This window comes from Zootermopsis nevadensis, unplaced genomic scaffold (genome assembly GCF_977971745.1).
Source record: "Zootermopsis nevadensis isolate Lab colony 2312 unplaced genomic scaffold, Znev_1.0 Znev_ptg000026l, whole genome shotgun sequence".
In the NCBI taxonomy this organism is placed as follows: Eukaryota; Metazoa; Arthropoda; class Insecta; order Blattodea; family Termopsidae; genus Zootermopsis; species Zootermopsis nevadensis.
Window position 1 is genome coordinate 1,172,707 of NW_028259158.1, and position 20,952 is coordinate 1,193,658.

Here is a 20,952-nt window from a genome sequence, read left to right on the forward strand (position 1 = left end):
ATATACATGCGTTTGACACATGATTAATCGTTCTCTCTTTCATGTTCGGTTCAATTGTGAACGCCGGAGATGGTTAAGAAATGTGTTATTATGCGCGTAAGTACCAGGACTCAAGATTTTTTTTTTATGGAAGAATTTTATATAATTAATCACAGTCTTCCAGTTCGTAAAGTAAATTCAGTGAGTATGCATCTATGAAGAGTTCATTTAGTAATCTGCTAGGGGTTCTTAAGTATTTATCCATCTACCGTGTACGTCACACAAACCTGTTCCATAATTTAGACCTCAACGTTATAACTCCCAAACGTCATACGAGTACAGCAGTCCTTGAGAACCATTCGTTCAGCTACTCAGATATTACGTTGCCCCTTACAAGACCGTAAAGTCCATTACAGTGTTTATAACATACAGCAAATGACCCTTAACATAAGCCAGACGAATCCATTTCAGAACCTCCCAGCACACTGCACGATGCGCCCTCAGACGGCCTCCAAATATGAACAACCGACAATGGGACGTCCTCAAGAATGTTTGAAAGGAACTAGTGTGTTTTTGAGATGACAATGAAAATAAACTGCAGGTAACGGGAGATATAAAATTTCAGGTAAAGTGTAACGTCATATCCCATGGTACACGCAGAGTACGTACCAGTGAGCGAGCTGTTTCCATAAAGGGACGTGGATTTCACTGCTATACTTGGAATTCCTTTACCATCCGAAGCTAGGATTCATTCCATCGACATTCGGTCCAGCGTTACACCGTTCTGAGGGCATTCGGCTGTACAATGCACTCCTCCTCGAACTTAATCACTGTAGGAATCCATTTCGTGAAGAAATGGGAATATGCAAATTCCCATCTAAAATTACTTTCTTCCGTGATAATTTATCCCTCGGGTGCCACTTTCTCTCGTCCGAGATTCCCACTTTACCTTGTTCATCACCACAGCGCTCAAACTTTACACGGTGTTTCACAAAGAGCTCAACTTTAAATGGAAAAACATTTTCTACGCACTTAATACTTATAATATTCATGTGGAACAGGGCACAAAATATAATCTATTTTTTGTTGGGTTGATTGTCCGTCTACATAATAATTTTTATTATGGTTTCGATTTTTATTAAGAATCCACTATATGTTTCCACCTTAAGTGATCATCTTCAGGTCGTAATTGTATCTTAGCCTCTGTTCGCATGGGTATTTCTTCCCTCTCCTGAAGAATAGGTTACGAAAATTACACTGTTGTAATTGTGGACATATCATAAAAAATCATCAGAAATTATGTAACTTTATCCTCGATGAATAGACACGAAAATTGTTACAGCTGATTAAGAATTTCGAGAGAAACAATTCGAGAACAGAAACATCTATTTCTGTCGGACCATAAAAAAGTAAACAGTACAAGAATATCACCGAGACTCCTCCGCGAATGAAGTTCACACTTGAAGAGTCACTGGCATACCGCCACCAAATTAATTCCGTGTTAATTGGAGAGTAATGTCCTGTGCGAAGCCTATTTAGACACACGAAGTGTAAAATGTACTTAACAAAGTGATTTCACTTCAGAGACAAACATTTCCAGCAATTATGCCTTCTATTAGACCATATGAGTAAGCACGCCACGTCTGTAATGCTCATACATTTTCCTGGGAAAATTTCTTAAGTTTCTCCCTTGACCTAGACGACATCGTAAGCGGAACACACGACGAAATACATAATTAAGAATACTAAAAAAAATACGAACTATAACACAAACTCCATAATAAAGGTACTATTTGAGGTTTTCACGGCTGTGAGTCTGAAGATGTCTGTCTTCTGGGTTGTAACACCATGTACTCTGGTAGATGTCCACCAGACTATACGACGCAACAACCCAGAAGCCAGCAATCTCCATATTGAAGCATTTAAGAATACCGTTTAAATTTTGCGATCATGATAAATGAATTTTGTATGGAAAATCTGAAAGAAATACACCACTAGGAATGCGTGGGCATACATGAAAAGATAACGTTACAATGTATCTTAAACAGGGCATGAGAATGAATGTTGAATTCATAGGAGAACTTTTAAAATTTCGGATCATAAAAGCCGGGGAATTTATTGCCTAGTTGAGCAACTATTAGATTCTTAAGAAGGACTCTTAACTTTTGCAATACGGATCCCAAAGCTCGCAGTTTTACCCCAATTTTCTTCTGCAACATTAAATTCCTTAAAAGTTATGAAAATATCCTTATTTAGTCTAATTTGACATTAAGTAGTTGCAGAAACTAATATTTTGCAATACCACAAGAAGAGGGCAAGATAAAACTTTAACGCCCATCGATAAACCTAAATATTGAGATTACTTTCACAAGACCGAGTTCCTTTTCGTCTCCAAAGACGTGTTAATAGGAAGGCCGATTAGATATCATGACGAGGTGTTGTGTCGTGAGTCCTTTAACGACGTTTTTATCAAGGCACTACCGAAAGAAATGAAGGAACAGTCACGAGTGGTTTAATGATAAATAGGAGGCCTTAAGCCATATTAAACCATTTCCCAAGAAATTACTTACAGGGACCCAGGAAAACTACAAATATCTACCAAGAGTTAATCCCCCTTTAGATTATAGATCACTCCTACATTCCATTAGGGACCTTGAATTTCTAAACTCGGATTGGACAGCGGCTCTCCGGAGAATTTTCAGTCTGTCCAGCCAAGGAGCTGCCTGCCGCGACTGTCATGAACATCTATTAGTGTTTAGTGTCACATCTATTCAACGTTACACTGATGACCAAACCTCGTAAGAATAATACCGAGACGACTCCAACAAAGACTTGCGACTTTTAATACTGGCCACGACACAACGTCCTTCAAAATTCATAATTAGAATTAATCGTGTCATTTTACTTTCTATAGCATGTTTTACTGTCAAATTTAACAACAACAAAAAATTACAAAAAAAAATCCCCCAGCAAAGTTTCATTGTAAAAATGCAGGTAAGTTCATATCTGTTTATAAATATTTGTAAACTCTACGAGGGTTAGTGGCTTTGACATTTGAAGCTCTTCAAGAGACATGCCACTCAGTAAACAAGGCATTGCTGTCAGACAGTTTCCAATTCTCTGCTCATGAACAACCCTGATCACGTAGCGACTGCTATATGATTTTGGTATCATTCGACCCACCAACATGTCCAGGGAAGTCCTAAAGATTCCTATATCGAAGCAGAGAACGAGTCGCATCTTATTAGATCGCACGACAGACTCTGCCTTGAAGCGAAAAGAAAACACATTTTCAATCTTCAAGCAATCGATAGCAAGAATCCCGTATCATGGCAATTTCTTTCAGCTCAGAACCCAACACTGTTTTATCTGCGTTTATAAGGCAATCTGTCAGCGACTGCTAGGGCTACGTTCCTGAAGACACCGCCGTCAGCAAGATCAAGACCTCATGAGGAAACAGAGATTAACTAAAAAAATACTTGCAGATTTCTGTCTTCTGAGTTGTTGCGCAGTTGAGGCAGTATGACCTCTGAAACGTTGCTGGACATCGACCAGACTACACAGCGCAAGAACCCACAAGACAGAAATCTTCATACTCTGATGACGGAGGCAGTATGACCTCAGAAACGTTGGTAAACATCGACCAGACTACACTGCGCAACAACCCAGAAGACGGAAATCTTTATACTCTGATGACGGAGGCAGTATGACCTCAGAAACGTTGGTTAACATCGACCAGACTACACAGCGCTTCAACCCAGAAGACAGAAATCTTCATACTCATCGCCCTGATGATGGAGGCAGTATGACCTCAGAAACGTTGGTTAACATCGACCAGACTACACAGCGCTTCAACCCAGAAGACAGAAATCTTCATACTCAACGCCCTGATGATGGAGGCAGTATGACCTCTGAAACGTTGGTTAACATCGCCCAGACTACACGGCGCTTCAACCCAGAAGACAGAAATCTTCATACTCTGATGACGGAGGCAGTATGACCTCTGAAACGTTGGTAAACATCGACCAGACTACACAGCGCAACAACCCCGAAGACAGAAATCTTCATACTAAGAATCGCCCTGATGATGGAGGTAGTATGACCTCTGAAACGCTGGTTAACATCGACCAGACTACACAGCGCAAGAACCCAGAAGACAGAAATCTTCATACTCTGATGACGGAGGCAGTATGACCTGAGAAACGTTGGTAAACATCGACCAGACTACACAGCGCAACAACCCAGAAGACGGAAATCTTTATACTCTGATGACGGAGGCAGTATGACCTCAGAAACGTTGGTTAACATCGACCAGACTACACAGCGCAACAACCCCGAAGACAGAAATCTTCATACTCTGATGACGGAGGCAGTATGACCTCTGAAACGTTGGTAAACATCGACCAGACTACACAGCGCAACAACCCCGAAGACAGAAATCTTCATACTAAAAATCGCCCTGATGATGGAGGCAGTATGACCTCTGAAACGCTGGTTAACATCGACCAGACTACACAGCGCAAGAACCCAGAAGACAGAAATCTTCATACTCTGATGACGGAGGCAGTATGACCTCAGAAACGTTGGTTAACATCGACCAGACTACACAGCGCAACAACCCCGAAGACAGAAATCTTCATACTCTGATGACGGAGGCAGTATGACCTCAGAAACGTTGGTAAACATCGACCAGACTACACAGCGCAACAACCCCGAAGACAGATATCTTCATACTAAGAATCACCCTGATGATGGAGGCAGTATGACCTCAGAAACGCTGGTTAACATCGACCAGACTACACAGCGCAACAACCCCGAAGACAGATATCTTCATACTAAGAATCACCCTGATGATGGAGGCAGTATGACCTCAGAAACGCTGGTTAACATCGACCAGACTACACAGCGCAAGAACCCAGAAGACAGAAATCTTCATACTAAGAATCACCCTGATGATGGAGGCAGTATGACCTCAGAAACGCTGGTTAACATCGACCAGACTACACAGCGCAACAACCCCGAAGACAGAAATCTTCATACTAAGAATCACCCTGATGATGGAGGCAGTATGACCTCAGAAACGTTGGTTAACATCGACCAGACTACACAGCGCAAGAACCCACAAGACAGAAATCTTCATACTCTGATGACGGAGGCAGTATGACCTCAGAAACGTTGGTAAACATCGACCAGACTACACTGCGCAACAACCCAGAAGACGGAAATCTTTATACTCTGATGACGGAGGCAGTATGACCTCAGAAACGTTGGTTAACATCGACCAGACTACACAGCGCTTCAACCCAGAAGACAGAAATCTTCATACTCATCGCCCTGATGATGGAGGCAGTATGACCTCAGAAACGTTGGTTAACATCGACCAGACTACACAGCGCTTCAACCCAGAAGACAGAAATCTTCATACTCAACGCCCTGATGATGGAGGCAGTATGACCTCTGAAACGTTGGTTAACATCGCCCAGACTACACGGCGCTTCAACCCAGAAGACAGAAATCTTCATACTCTGATGACGGAGGCAGTATGACCTCTGAAACGTTGGTAAACATCGACCAGACTACACAGCGCAACAACCCAGAAGACAGAAATCTTCATACTAAGAATCGCCCTGATGATGGAGGTAGTATGACCTCTGAAACGTTGGTAAACATCGACCAGACTACACAGCGCAACAACCCAGAAGACAGAAATCTTCATACTAAGAATCGCCCTGATGATGGAGGTAGTATGACCTCTGAAACGTTGGTTAACATCGCCCAGACTACACGGCGCTTCAACCCAGAAGACAGAAATCTTCATACTCTGATGACGGAGGCAGTATGACCTCTGAAACGTTGGTAAACATCGACCAGACTACACAGCGCAACAACCCAGAAGACAGAAATCTTCATACTAAGAATCGCCCTGATGATGGAGGCAGTATGACCTCTGAAACGTTGGTAAACATCGACCAGACTACACAGCGCAACAACCCAGAAGACAGAAATCTTCATACTAAGAATCGCCCTGATGATGGAGGTAGTATGACCTCTGAAACGTTGGTAAACATCGACCAGACTACACAGCGCAACAACCCAGAAGACAGAAATCTTCATACTAAGAATCGCCCTGATGATGGAGGTAGTATGACCTCTGAAACGTTGGTTAACATCGCCCAGACTACACGGCGCTTCAACCCAGAAGACAGAAATCTTCATACTCTGATGACGGAGGCAGTATGACCTCTGAAACGTTGGTAAACATCGACCAGACTACACAGCGCAACAACCCAGAAGACAGAAATCTTCATACTAAGAATCGCCCTGATGATGGAGGCAGTATGACCTCTGAAACGTTGGTAAACATCGACCAGACTACACAGCGCAACAACCCAGAAGACAGAAATCTTCATACTAAGAATCGCCCTGATGATGGAGGTAGTATGACCTCTGAAACGTTGGTTAACATCGCCCAGACTACACGGCGCTTCAACCCAGAAGACAGAAATCTTCATACTCTGATGACGGAGGCAGTATGACCTCTGAAACGTTGGTAAACATCGACCAGACTACACAGCGCAACAACCCAGAAGACAGAAATCTTCATACTAAGAATCGCCCTGATGATGGAGGCAGTATGACCTCTGAAACGTTGGTAAACATCGACCAGACTACACAGCGCAACAACCCAGAAGACAGAAATCTTCATACTAAGAATCGCCCTGATGATGGAGGTAGTATGACCTCTGAAACGCTGGTTAACATCGACCAGACTACACAGCGCAAGAACCCAGAAGACAGAAATCTTCATACTCTGATGACGGAGGCAGTATGACCTGAGAAACGTTGGTAAACATCGACCAGACTACACAGCGCAACAACCCAGAAGACGGAAATCTTTATACTCTGATGACGGAGGCAGTATGACCTCAGAAACGTTGGTTAACATCGACCAGACTACACAGCGCAACAACCCCGAAGACAGAAATCTTCATACTCTGATGACGGAGGCAGTATGACCTCTGAAACGTTGGTAAACATCGACCAGACTACACAGCGCAACAACCCCGAAGACAGAAATCTTCATACTAAAAATCGCCCTGATGATGGAGGCAGTATGACCTCAGAAACGTTGGTTAACATCGACCAGACTACACAGCGCAACAACCCCGAAGACAGAAATCTTCATACTCTGATGACGGAGGCAGTATGACCTCAGAAACGTTGGTTAACATCGACCAGACTACACAGCGCAACAACCCCGAAGACAGAAATCTTCATACTCTGATGACGGAGGCAGTATGACCTCAGAAACGTTGGTAAACATCGACCAGACTACACAGCGCAACAACCCAGAAGACGGAAATCTTTATACTCTGATGACGGAGGCAGTATGACCTCAGAAACGTTGGTTAACATCGACCAGACTACACAGCGCAACAACCCCGAAGACAGATATCTTCATACTAAGAATCACCCTGATGATGGAGGCAGTATGACCTCAGAAACGCTGGTTAACATCGACCAGACTACACAGCGCAAGAACCCAGAAGACAGAAATCTTCATACTAAGAATCACCCTGATGATGGAGGCAGTATGACCTCAGAAACGCTGGTTAACATCGACCAGACTACACAGCGCAACAACCCCGAAGACAGAAATCTTCATACTAAGAATCACCCTGATGATGGAGGCAGTATGACCTCAGAAACGTTGGTTAACATCGACCAGACTACACAGCGCAACAACCCAGAACACAGAAATCTTCATACTCTGATGACGGAGGCAGTATGACCTCAGAAACGTTGGTTAACATCGACCAGACTACACAGCGCAACAACCCCGAAGACAGAAATCTTCATACTCTGATGACGGAGGCAGTATGACCTCAGAAACGTTGGTAAACATCGACCAGACTACACAGCGCAACAACCCAGAAGACGGAAATCTTTATACTCTGATGACGGAGGCAGTATGACCTCAGAAACGTTGGTTAACATCGACCAGACTACACAGCGCAACAACCCCGAAGACAGATATCTTCATACTAAGAATCACCCTGATGATGGAGGCAGTATGACCTCAGAAACGCTGGTTAACATCGACCAGACTACACAGCGCAAGAACCCAGAAGACAGAAATCTTCATACTCTGATGACGGAGGCAGTATGACCTCAGAAACGTTGGTAAACATCGACCAGACTACACAGCGCAAGAACCCAGAAGACTGAAATCTTCATGCTCATCGCCCTGATGATGGAGGCAGTATGACCTCTGAAACGATGGTTAATATCGACCAGACTACACAGCGCAACAACCCAGAAGACAGAATTCTTCATACTCGCCGCTGTATAAATCCCAAATCATACATTTTGGAAACCCCTGAGTCTGCAAACTCTTGCCTTCCCCAGTTAACAGGCTTCCGTTCTCCTTCCAGTGGATTCCTGTATGGAGCGCCCATCAACAAAACGGCACACAGTTGTCCACGTTTATGACGTCGTACCATGTCGGTCCATGCATATCAAGAGACAGATCTTGATCACGTATTCTGTAAGCATTCATTCAGAGCCTTCAACGTTCGACAATATTTGACATCGACGTCATGTCTCTTGTTATGAATAACTTACATAAACTAGACAAAATTAACGCATGAGGACATCGGCTCTCTATCCTCCTTATGTAAATTAAATCTCGGAAACTGGTAAACTGACTTGAACTGAATTTGGTACAAGCTCCATCATTGCGTATTGTGGAACAACTTCACTAGCTTACTTCTATGGACGGTTGCTATATAATAAGGTCTCTTCTATTTCCATCCACTGTCCTTCCGGTACTCTGCAGCAGGACTGATAATTTTCGTTCATCTATAGTTCATTCCTTTTCTTGTGATGCTTAATCCCCGCTGGCACATAAAACATCCAGTGAAAACAATAGAAACTTTTGTACTATATTCGACAATTTAGTGGTGTCACGTTTTACCTTCCAATTATTGAGAGTCTGGTATGAACCACTAAGTTATACTTCGCGAAGCTTGTGAGATCGACCGAAACAGCCCGAGAAGCACACGAATTGAGTCAGTCGGGCCACCCGGCTAGCATTCGACCACTCTAACTGGTTTTCACTCAAGCTTCACGAGAAAAGGAATCTATTACAACTCTCGGCTTTCTGTCTTCCGCCTTGGATGTATCCACTCAACACTTGTTTCTACCATTCTTCGGGCAATGCTAACTGATTTGTTTACGTGCCTCTTCGGGGGTGGGGGTTGTCTCCTTTCGACATTATTTCCGATCGTCTCCACGACCTCACATCTGCAGGTAAGGCCATGAAATTAAGAGCAAAGTAGATAACACAGAACTTCAGAAGTCTTAATGGATTATAGACTTATTTTTGGCTCTTAATTTCAATGGCTGTTTCTTCATTACAGCTGGCATCAAGGCGTACGGTACGACATGCTTGTCACAGAGACAATTGGTTGTGAAAACTGTGTTCGTTGCATTGACAAGGAAATTTCAAATAATGAATACCAAAAAATAATTTTCGATCAATGTAATTAGTCATCACGGTTGAGGACGTGTTACGATATACAGATTTTTTAACGCAAACACAATACAATACGTACAATTTTCAGTACTGTATATAACGTGAAGAATATCCCGGACGGTTAAATACGTGATTTATGTTTACATTATCAACAGCATGATCGTCCAGAATTAACTTCGTAGCAGATAATTTTATTAACGTCTTTATTTCCGCCATAATCATAACTCAAATGCAATGATCATGACATTTGATATTTATACATCGGTGCAAAAACAAATCGTTGTTTTCTAGGCTGTGAAGACGAAATCACCACCACCATCGTCACGGTATAAGGATTAAGCTATGTCCTGTCGGTCCATATTCCAAACATTCCTTTTCTCAATATGTTCCCTGCATCAATTGTATCCTCTGGCTGTCTGTTAAGATTTATACTACGGAATATGAATTCATATTTTAACATCTTCATACCCATTCACCTCTTCAAATTTAATATTATTTTATTATCTTGCCTGAATTTCTGGTCAATAAGAAAGAATGAGTTTTCTATTATCGTACAAACTCTGCATCATCATTTTTGTAATTATAAATTTGTATGTGAAGAATATTAAATTATGTTTCCAGATATAATTTGAACTGCTCTTAGCTCTACTGGAGCAGAACCCGAAGTATGATACTGACGATCTCAAGCCAGTTCTATCCCCACCAATTTTTTTTTAAGATACATCTTAAAATCGTAGACCCCCTTCTCAACATACCTGTCCGATCAGACTTCCTATTTCACTCTCCATACAAGGAAGGACGACTTCCGTAATTAGTGGGGTCTCTTATGCAGCACCAAGAAAATCGATATTTTATTCACAAATACTTATGTTATTCGCTAAGTAATTTGTTCTAAATTTCTCTTGCTATTTCTTAGTTATGAAAAGAGACACAAATTTTTCGATAGCATAAAAGTAATTCGTTTTTATAGCTCGTGGAGAATCAGTACACAAATCAATACAAACGTATTGCAAAAGAATTAAAATTTATTACAAAAAAATGGAGCCCAGCAACCGTGGAAATATATTTTAACCGGAAAATAAAAATCTTTAAATTTTTAACAATATGGTGAGAAAGATTCTCATTTGTTATATCTAGACCAAACACGACTAGACATATCGTTTTCTGAAAACGATGACTGGGTTTCATCAAAACAGACGCATTTCAATTTATTAATAAACAGTCAAAAATAGCTCTGGTATTGATGAAAGACTCTCGGGTTACAACACGCTTCCCAAATGCTTCACGAACAGTAGAAAACAATTTCGATTGGAATAGAATTTTCGAGAATGAACACATTTTCCTCTCGTGAACACTTGCACAGAACCTGCGGCCTTACGATAAGGTGACCTAGAGTCCAGTGTCACGATATTGGGAGAGTACCGACTTATGATTTCATTTTGTTCTGTAGTACTGTTACAGGGTTGAGTTTGAAATGAAACATTCTGTGTGTGTGTATGTACATTTTTAACGCATATGCATATTTCATCAATGGGCAGAGAAATCGAATTAAAATCCCTTTTGAAGGACGTGCTGATGGGAATTCATATTATCCATGAGAGGAAATTGGAAAATTTACTAAGGGAAAACCTGAGAAATGGGGCAAAAACAGTGGGGGGGGGGGTGTTTCTACGTATAGAGGATATTTTATAACACGTTATACGGTTTCAGGAGTTTCGAAGTGTGTATCTGTATGTGTGTGGCTACAGAACACATATATCATCTGGCAAATCCGAGATCAGCTTCTAGTCAGAATGAAATGTGTTTTGTAAACAAGAGGCCGATAGATTTTAATGTTATCCTGCAATTATATTCAAATATAAACTACCGAGAAACTGAACATAGTAAAAATTGAAATGACATGCCTTAAATTAGGCCACGACATCTTTTACATTTAATTACTTACTATCATCCTCTCATTCCACGCAATATAGTCGGAGTTCACGAAAAAGCAGTTTAAATTGATGGTTTTATTAAAATATTAAATTAAAATTGTGACTAGTCACCTGCTTGCGACCGGATTAGTAACAGAGTCACCAGTTATATTATAAATTGGAAACAACTAGTTGATAGAATCTTCCTTCAAATACTAATATAAACATAGTTCCAGTGCATTTTACATATCCCGCCCATATCATTTAATTTATATGTGGCGAAGTTCACGTTACGAAATAAAACACACAAATTTATCCAAAGACAGTAATTTCACTCGTCTATCCAGACAGAATAAAAATCGTGCAAATGTTTCCCACATTTTCACACTTCGCAGAATTAACGACATTTTGTCTCCAATATTACCATCGTATTCGGCCTGCCCCTTCACGAATTCATTTGTCCCTGACAGCAGAAACTTCCAGAACACACGCTTACAAGTATTTCTAAAAGAATAATTTTCAGTAGTGTGTGGAAGTGTGAGGTCCACTAAGAGAGACACTAATCTTTCCCTCTTATATCCTATCTTCTATTTCTCTGTACTCTCTTCCATACGTACGGTTGGAAAGTCGTGGAATATATGTCTCATTGATGTTACCAGCAAAGTAATGTATTTCTTAGACAACGTAATAATAACTGTGTAGATACGTCTCCATATTTACGAGATCCTTTCTGCCTCCATCATGAGGACGATGGTGATGGAGGAAGCAAGGACATCTGCACTCTACAAGCCAAAAGACAGAATCTCAGTATAATTATTGTTCATTTACAGCTTTGCTGTTTATTCGACTGTTAACTTTTCTCATCCTCCCTGGATTTAGGTCCAGTAATATTCTGAAAGTAGGATTTGAGGTATTTACGGCGGAGAGTGTCAAGACAAGACATTTTCAATTACGTAACGGAGTTGGCATTTGAGATTGTACGAGATGCAGGTTAAATCACGCGGGGAAATACGGACCTTTATCACAGACCTCGGTACGAGAAAGACGGCCAGAATCGAGAATTATTTAAGACCTTTAGCTACATACAGGCCTACATGGTCAGACAAAGCGAAAGAGATTGATTATTTCTGCCTACAGTAATACAAAATACGAGGCTCGTCCTCAAAGTAAGTTTCCCTGGGGCCGTTTACAGAAACAAAACACAATTTCATGGAAATATTTATTGCAACAGATACAGCAAGTGTCCAGCTATTTTTCAACATATTCGCCACCGGAATTGAGACATTTGTCATACCGTGGGACCAACTTTTGAATACCTGTGTCGTAGAAGTCTGCCGCCTGGGATTGGAACCACTGTGTGACGACCATCTCCGCCTCTCTGTCATTCTCAAAACGCTGACGCTGACCGGACAGGAATTTCTTGAGGTGTAGGAAAAGATGGAAATCACTGGGAGCGAGGTCCGGGCTGTAGGGTGAATGATTAAACACCTCCCAGCTAAACTCCTGCAGGAGACTTGCTGTCCGTCGAGCCGTGTGCGGCCTAGCGTTATCACTGACCGCACTTCACAGTCGGCGGGAGCTGGAATAAGAACCTCCATCTTCAACAGCTGCAACGATGCTACTGTGAGAACGCGGGAGGTGCCGTTAGTGCATGCGCCATGCTACGTCATTGCTCTATCACGTACGCACAGTCGCTTCGCGCAATATAAGGTTTGCTAGCTGTGGGACGAGTGGGAAACTTACTTTTGGGAAGCGCCTCGTAACACACGGAGAGAATGTGTGAAGGCTAGTTACATCAGATAGTAGGGCGAGGGTAGGCGATTAAGACATTCGAAAGAAAATATTAATACATTATATGAAGTAAAGTGGAATAGTAGTTGCTGAAAAGGAGAAATATGAAGCTCCTCTTTACTCTGTTTAAATCAGACTAATCTTTTTTACACTTTCTTTTAAACTTCCTTCGTCTCCCTTATCCTCAGGACGCATAAAGTTAAGTACAACGTCCATGTAAAGCAACGTGTAAAACTATTTGTTCACAGACGTGACTTGTAAAATAACAAGGAGGCCGGAACGTTGTACAAATTACCTGTTTTAATTTAGATTTATCTGGCTTAACACAATGGACGGTAATAGCATGTTAATAAATAATTTTATTTAACACAAAACAAATGGACATAAATTTACTTGCAAATAATCACACACAACGTAAATGTATCGTTGAAACTGTTACCTTCACACGTCTTTTGAAGCATTGCACATAAGGTAGTTACATTTCAAAAAAACCCTTTTTCCTTTATAATCTCATCGCCAAGTTAAACTTAGGGCCTATTATCGCTAGTTAAAACAGAGATTTCCCAGTCGGTGAATTCATAAGAGCCATTTCTACTGCCATTCCAACTTTATACTCAAGTAATTTCTTCAATTCAATCGCAGAACCGCGACTGACACAAGCTCTATAATTGGATTCTCTCTTCGCTGGACCTGAACGCTCCATTTCTTACAATAGGAAAGGCGTGGTTTCTGCATATTTAACAGCTAACATTTCCTTACACGGTATAAACCTATTAATCTTTGTAATGGAGACGCGTGGTGTTTTAATTCAGTAAGAAATTATTTTTTTAATTTTCTTTGAAGACTTACATAATAGACGTTCTGAATTTCTCTCTTAAAATTTCGTATCATCCACCTCATATCCATATCCTTAGAACATATTTCATTACACCCTTTCAAATATTTTGATTTGCTATTTAATTATAATTATATCATATTTAATTCTTCATCGCATCTGTGCCCTGTATCCACTCGATTCAAGCGAAATTCGCCGCAGAAAATATTTTGCAGCAGACAATTTAGTTCCATTAACCACATCAGTTCTTCCTGTTTGCTCCAAACTTACACATGAAACACGGACTTAGTCAGGGCTTTCCAAGACTATTACAGGAACAGCATGATCCATGCATTTAAGACAAAGATAAACGAAAGGCAGAAATAACAAACTCCATGTGACTGCCCTTTTTGAGAAGATAAAAGTCAATGGTTCAAGAAACGCCCCGTAATTTGTAAAAAGAAAAGTTTAATTCTCTACACACCAGAGCCCAAAAGTGGTCATTTTCGTCACTAGTGTTGAAATCGTCCATCAGTACGAGCGGTATGTCATTCAGGCTCGTCAGATGCCGCCTGAGTTGTCCGAGCGCGCTTACGTTGCCTATATTCGCGGCAGTACTGCGCGTTGGTTTTGGGTCCGGGCCCGACGTTTTCCGTGTCATTCTCTTTGGAATGTTATGCTCTACGCATTCGTGCACAGATTTTTGTAATTCTGGTTGTACTTTGCCCTCATATATCGCGACATTTTAAGAAAATCGGGAAATTTTCAAACTTTTTTAAATTCACAGCCTCGTATCTTTTTGAGTTTTTGAGATACACACTTGGAGGCCAGGATGAGTTGCAACATATACACTCCTCTTCAAAACTACACTTGTTTCATTCAGATCGGATAATTAGTCTCTGAGATATGATCCCGTTTATGGACACGTGTCGAATCCGGAAAGTCGAAAATCGTGGGTTCAATTTGCGCGTGCGCAGTTCGCGACTTCCAGCCGCCACGGATGTCGGAGCGGTACTGACACACACTTTCATCCTTCCTCTTTAAAGCAAGACTAAGATGGCGGCGCTATGTCTATTTTTAGTCGAATTATTGAAGTTTGAAATCACTTCGACAGAAACTGTCGCTCATTTGGGCATTTTAAAGATGTTTTCACGTCAAAAATCAATCTTAAAATTTCTCTTACTAAAACACACGTGTTAGGATAAAGTACGAGGGAGGTATAGATAACACTACGGGTCTACAATGAGGTTGAGGAGAAATCAGAATGCAGAGAAATGCGCAGCATCCCAAGCAAGATAAGAACTATTTTCGTTTTCCGTCGCGCAAAACGAAGTCACGATTTCATTAATTCTTATACCGCGTGCCCCATATCAACTTCGCCTTAGGTGTCATTGTGGCAAATGTTTGGCCATGCCGTACTTCTCATACGCACCCCTAAAAGTGCGTATCTACAAATTTGCATAAATATAAGACGAAGAAGAGTCCCACAGAAACACTAATGCCCGATTACTGTCCCATAACAATACACATTTGGAACACCCGTTATTGTATGAGATACGTTGCTGGCTTACAGGAACTACAAGAGTTAGTTACTAACTTTTAACCCAGTAAGGCCACACTTCTGCCATCCCTGGAAGGAACTACGAAAAAATAAGCAAACAAACGAGGTCAATATTTCATTATCCGCAATCAAGAACTTTCTATGTCGGATTTGAGGTTTTCAAGGCGGTGAGTCTGAAGATGGCTGTCTTGTGGGTTGTTGCGCTGCCAAGGATCCCTGAAACGTCGGAAAACTTCTACCAGATTAAACTGCGCAACAACCCATCTTCAATAACTTTCTTTCTTAAGAATAAGTTCACTTCGCAAAAAGTTTGTTTAAAACCGTTGTTCTAGTCAGACAAAGTTTGTTACGAAGGCAGCCCTTATCAAGTCGCCTAGCTGTCTAGATGGTACACTTACTATCAGGGCCAACGATCTAAAAACAAAAATACAATGGTCATCAAAATCAAGATGTTCGACCATTGTCTTCTTCCCTATCACAGATAAACCTGACCCCACGTCCCACCTCCTGTTCCAGAACAATAATTATCATATCATCAGCTCGATTAATCTAGTTCTTGTAAAAACCTTTTGTTTTGTGATGGCAACGGCGTAGATTAATTAAGACATCGAAGAAAGGAAAGTTCAGATTCCCGGGGCCATCACCATTTAAAACAATTTTCTTGGAGACTCTGTGTTTCGAGAAAACATATTCGGGAAGAGAGACGTGTTACAATTCTAAGTATTGTCCACGCGTGGTACAAATGTATCCGTAAAAAAATTCAAATATCTGTTTGGAAATCTCGAGAAAGTGCAGTTTCAACCCTTCAATAGGCTCTGATAACAAACAGACTCGAGGATATAACAAATATTAGCATAGAGACAAGTAAGAGGAACCTATTTAAGTAAACAGACAGATATTGTACATAACTGGGTCCCGATAAACCGGTATGACGACTCCAGCTGCTGCAAAATCCTCTTTTCTCGCGTAAACCACTCAGCCAATCAATACCCGAAGCTAGCTAAAACCTTTCAGACCTCAGCTGGCCTAAACATCATATAAACATTCAATTCTCACCTCAAAGAAAACAAAACACCTCAATATTTAGCGCAATTTGTTCAATACGGTCAAAAACGAAAAAAAAATCCATTTACATACACGCAAAAAATAAAACAGCAGTCGTTATAAATGCTGGTTCCTTCAACATAAAATCAATCCTTCGTTACGATTTAATCTTTTCTTAAAAAAATTTCGTACGCATTTTACAGGCGGGCGGACGGACGGGGTGTTGAAATCATATACCCCTGTACTAGGTAAATTGTGATGATCCACATTCCAGGTGGATCAGAACAAGATAGCCATGCACGGTTCCATAACAGGCCCCACGTGCACACCAACACAAAGCGCAGCTGTCGCATTAACGAGAAATCATTTCTATTCGTCAGGGCAAATTTCCTAACCAAACACTTCTGGTCTCCAAAACCCTTGGCTGGATAAATGACAGAAAATTGAAAAAATCTCGTCCTGAAATTCACACAAGAGTACAGTGACTGGTAAAGCCAATTCTGAGAGCTACGTCAATACCACGACAAGGCCAGATCCTGCCAGAATGCGGATGAGATACAGAAATCACACTCTTCACTCACTGACCTTGTAGAAACAAAAGACTAGGAACACGACACACAACACTGTAATCGTAGCGAAAATAAGTTCGGAATATGTTAACTTCGTAAAAATGTGTCCATTCAATTTTGTTTATTAAACAGGTCTACAAAAACTGTACGATTGTTTCGGTCAACAACGGTGTCTGCATTTCCGTATAAAAGATGGATGCACTGTTTTTTTTTTAACAATTTCTCGAAACTTCTACATCCCAACACAGCTAAATCACACGCCTGCGAGAACACACGACACTGCAGTGTAGGAAGAAGACCTTTGGATTACGTTGCTGAGACAATTGCCCTCGCGAGACAGATTAACGAGGACCTTAGAAACAGATGCAAGGCAATTTTAGGGGATTTCAATTCATATAATTTCGCTCTAGCTCAGCTATTCTCTTTTTACAGACGCATCGGATTCAAATTTTCGTCCTAAATCACAGGATCCCTACGTCGCCCCAAACAAAATACACAGCCCTGTCCATTATTTTAACAAATGACGAAACTTCCCTGCCAGTTTCGTGGCCCCACAGTCACTTCAGTCCTGAAGATGGTGACATTATGCATCTCCGAAACTCTGACAACACGTCTGCACGGCAACTGAACTCATAGCCAGCTACACTCAACGTTCCAAGAAGCGATCAGACGGATGATAAGATGACCCCGAAGAACTTCATTACATCGCCCACGCGTGCCTGCATCAGTGTCCATTAAATAGCATTCACCTGACTAATTTCCTTCATGTTGCCTGTCATTACGTAAAATGCATATTCCGTCGTTTCTTCTACACGCGAACTTCTGTGATAAATTATACGCTGACGACAAATAAAATCATACAAGACTCGTGGCACTAGGAAATGAATCAAATTCCGTCGATAATGAAGTCTAGCTCGCGTCCTACACGGTTGTTACGATATTGATTTCATGTTCACTACACATTTTTTTCATTACAGACGCGCCATACGAGAAATTAGGAATGATAACACGGAACCCTAAAGATTTCCAAGGCAAAACAACCGATATTTTCATAGGGTTTCTATATTAAGAACATAAATTACCGTATGTTTCAGGCTGGTGGAATTTCACGGCCCAAAAGTTCTTCTCAAACGTCCTTATCTTTGTCATAACAATGTAAAGAGCTTACGTAACACAAAACTATATTGTTATCTCACGATGCAGCACAGTGTTAATTGGCAATTATAAAGACGTATATAGAAACCACATATCAAATCTACACAAATAGTAATGCAACAGCGATGTACTTTCGTAATTATTTTAACCGCACATATCTACCTGAACACCAACAGTCTTGAAATCACTTCATTCTAGAACCAAAAACGTAAGGAAATTGAGGGTAAGCAATATCCAAACTTCATCAACATCAAAGTTTCCTTCTCATATCTCTGTAGGCGAGAGCGTACGTTATAACGAAACCTGCTTTTAATATTTACTTACTACATTTATGCACACTCCTCTGTTTTTAACACTCACAATCATTCTGTCTAGTTGAGGCGGGACATTAACGATAGTTTAAGAGCACAAAACAGAACACAACCACAGCGCGAATCAATTACCTACGAAATTCATCACGAGTAATGGGAAACACGGAAACTTCGTTCTGTAAACCGATCGATACTTTGTTCCGGACGCTCAGAAATGGGAACAAACTGAAAGGAAAAGACCAGGGTTAGATTCTTCTGTACTACGGTTTCAGTCCAGTGGCGAGCTCTTGTTAACGCGATAGTGAACCTTCAGGTCCCGTAAACTACAGAAATCTGACTAGCTCAACAAATGTTAGCTTCCAACAATCACGAGACTTCTTGATGTTTGGAGACTACAGACGAGAATTGTCAAAATCGAAACATTTCTTGAATTCCATTTTCATACAATGCCACAACACACGAAACTTTTATTTTCTTATTTATTTTATCCGTAACAACGTTATCTATTATGAAAATACTCAGAAGTACATCGCTTCTTGCATTTCCGTGTCTGTGGCTCTAATTACCACAAACTACCCCAACATACTGAGTGGCGTAATTCAGTCCCTAAGTGGTTCAGGCATTCTACGTCGAGTTCAGATTAGGAATAGCGAGATAAAGCCTAAGTGCGGTTTATCAAAACTGACTTAACGATGATAATATCAACAAAATAGACGAGCCGCTTCTGTAAATAAATGAAAACTGGTGCCTTGCCAGTTGTATGAACTTAGGAAATTGAGAAATAATTCCTAAAGAAAATGCGGAAGATTCGAGAACATCACTCACGGATCTAACAAAGCCTTGACAAAACAGGCAACACCTGGTCCTAATGCAATACACATCATAACCGTCAATTCGTCGTGCGAAGGTCAGGAGCACAAAGCGTGGGACTTGGCAACAATCGGCCACTTTCACTTGCTCTATACTCGCTCATCGACGGCTTGACGAAACCTGGCTAAGGATTACAATTCACTTTTCACTTGCCTCAAATTAAGCAGAATATTCAAGAGTGCACGCGTAAAATTCAGTATCCTCACCATCAATCATCGTCACAGGCAAACGTTTTTCTTCTACACCGTTTCCTTAATATCACGAAACGAAATCAGATTAATAATACCGTGTAAGATAAAACATAAGATCCTGGTGAAAGACTGATCACACCGTTCTCCCAAATGTTCACTACTGAATAATAATATACCGTAGGTGGAAGTAATATCGATATATCGCACTAGAACACAATCGCGAAAACCTTAAGATATTCGAACTCATTTTCAATATTTCTCAAAAGATTCTTTCATTTAATGTAACAATTTTAACCTTAAACACAAAATTGGAAAACCCAAATTGTTCACTTTCCACACGACAAATTTTTTAAAAAAAAGTAAAAGACGATGGTGTTAAATACACTTTGAAACACAAATTCAAACACCCATCTTAAATTTGCATTGACGGTAAAACAATCGATCGTTTAGTACAGTTCACCTCACATTAGTTTCTGGGGACGACAAATGAATTGAAACTCACCTGGGTAGCATCCGTATAATGTGTGGAAGAATTTTTGTTATCAGCTGAGATCCAAACATTGGTATTCCACTGGAGGTGGGGCTGCTAGACCGACTGGTATCGTCCTGTTGCGGCACCATTATTTTCGTTATAAGAACTTTCACTAAGAAAACCAACAAATACTACACACTTTTAATTTAATTTGAATGCGTCTAAATTATATTTCACGGAGATAATTCGTAGCAGTACAGTAAAAACTCCCTTTACTTTAGCTAAATATTTTTAGTAATATTACGACTTTCAGACACTTCCACAGATTTGCGGGGCAACTCCCGTCAAACTTTCTTGTACATCCATTTAAACTAAACGTTCTTCCTGTCAATGTAAGACGACGACTGAAGGCTCCGCGTGTCCGCGTAATGCATACCTACCAAACGATAATCGCACACATCTTTACGTAGCGAGCTCTCGACCAATCAAAACCTCGAATGGGAGGAGTTTCGCCCCTTCAAGTGGGAACTCTATCTATCAGAGATAAAGCCGACAGCATGAGCTGTATAGAAGCTGTACAGAAGTATGTCATTGAACCACAAAAAGTTAATAAACTTTATAAATAAAAGCAATTATCACTTTGCACACATGTTACAGCATCCGTGTAGTTTAAACATATTAAACACATTTTCCTTTAAATATCATTGGTACCTTAATTAATGTCGTGCTTATGAACTTCAAAAA

At 40.8% G+C, this 20,952-nt stretch overlaps 1 protein-coding gene across 10 annotated transcripts in view; it reads right to left on the bottom strand.

Moving 5' to 3' along the window:
• LOC147872551 (cephalotocin receptor 1-like) overlaps nt 1–20,634 on the bottom strand; it is a 416,916-nt gene extending 396,282 nt beyond the window's left edge. For 7 of the 10 annotated variants that reach the window (XR_015537200.1, XM_087356261.1, XM_087356265.1 and 4 more), the window contains exon 1: nt 20,239–20,634. Coding sequence is in view for 6 of the 10 variants with exons in the window: in XM_087356261.1 (XP_087212387.1) it covers nt 20,239–20,357 (119 nt within the window). In the remaining 4 variants the exon portion in view is untranslated. The remainder of the gene's footprint in view (nt 1–20,238) is intronic. The other 3 variants (XM_087356260.1, XM_087356255.1, XM_087356256.1) reach the window with 2 other exon arrangements.
• Between the last annotated feature and the right edge of the window lie 318 nt (nt 20,635–20,952).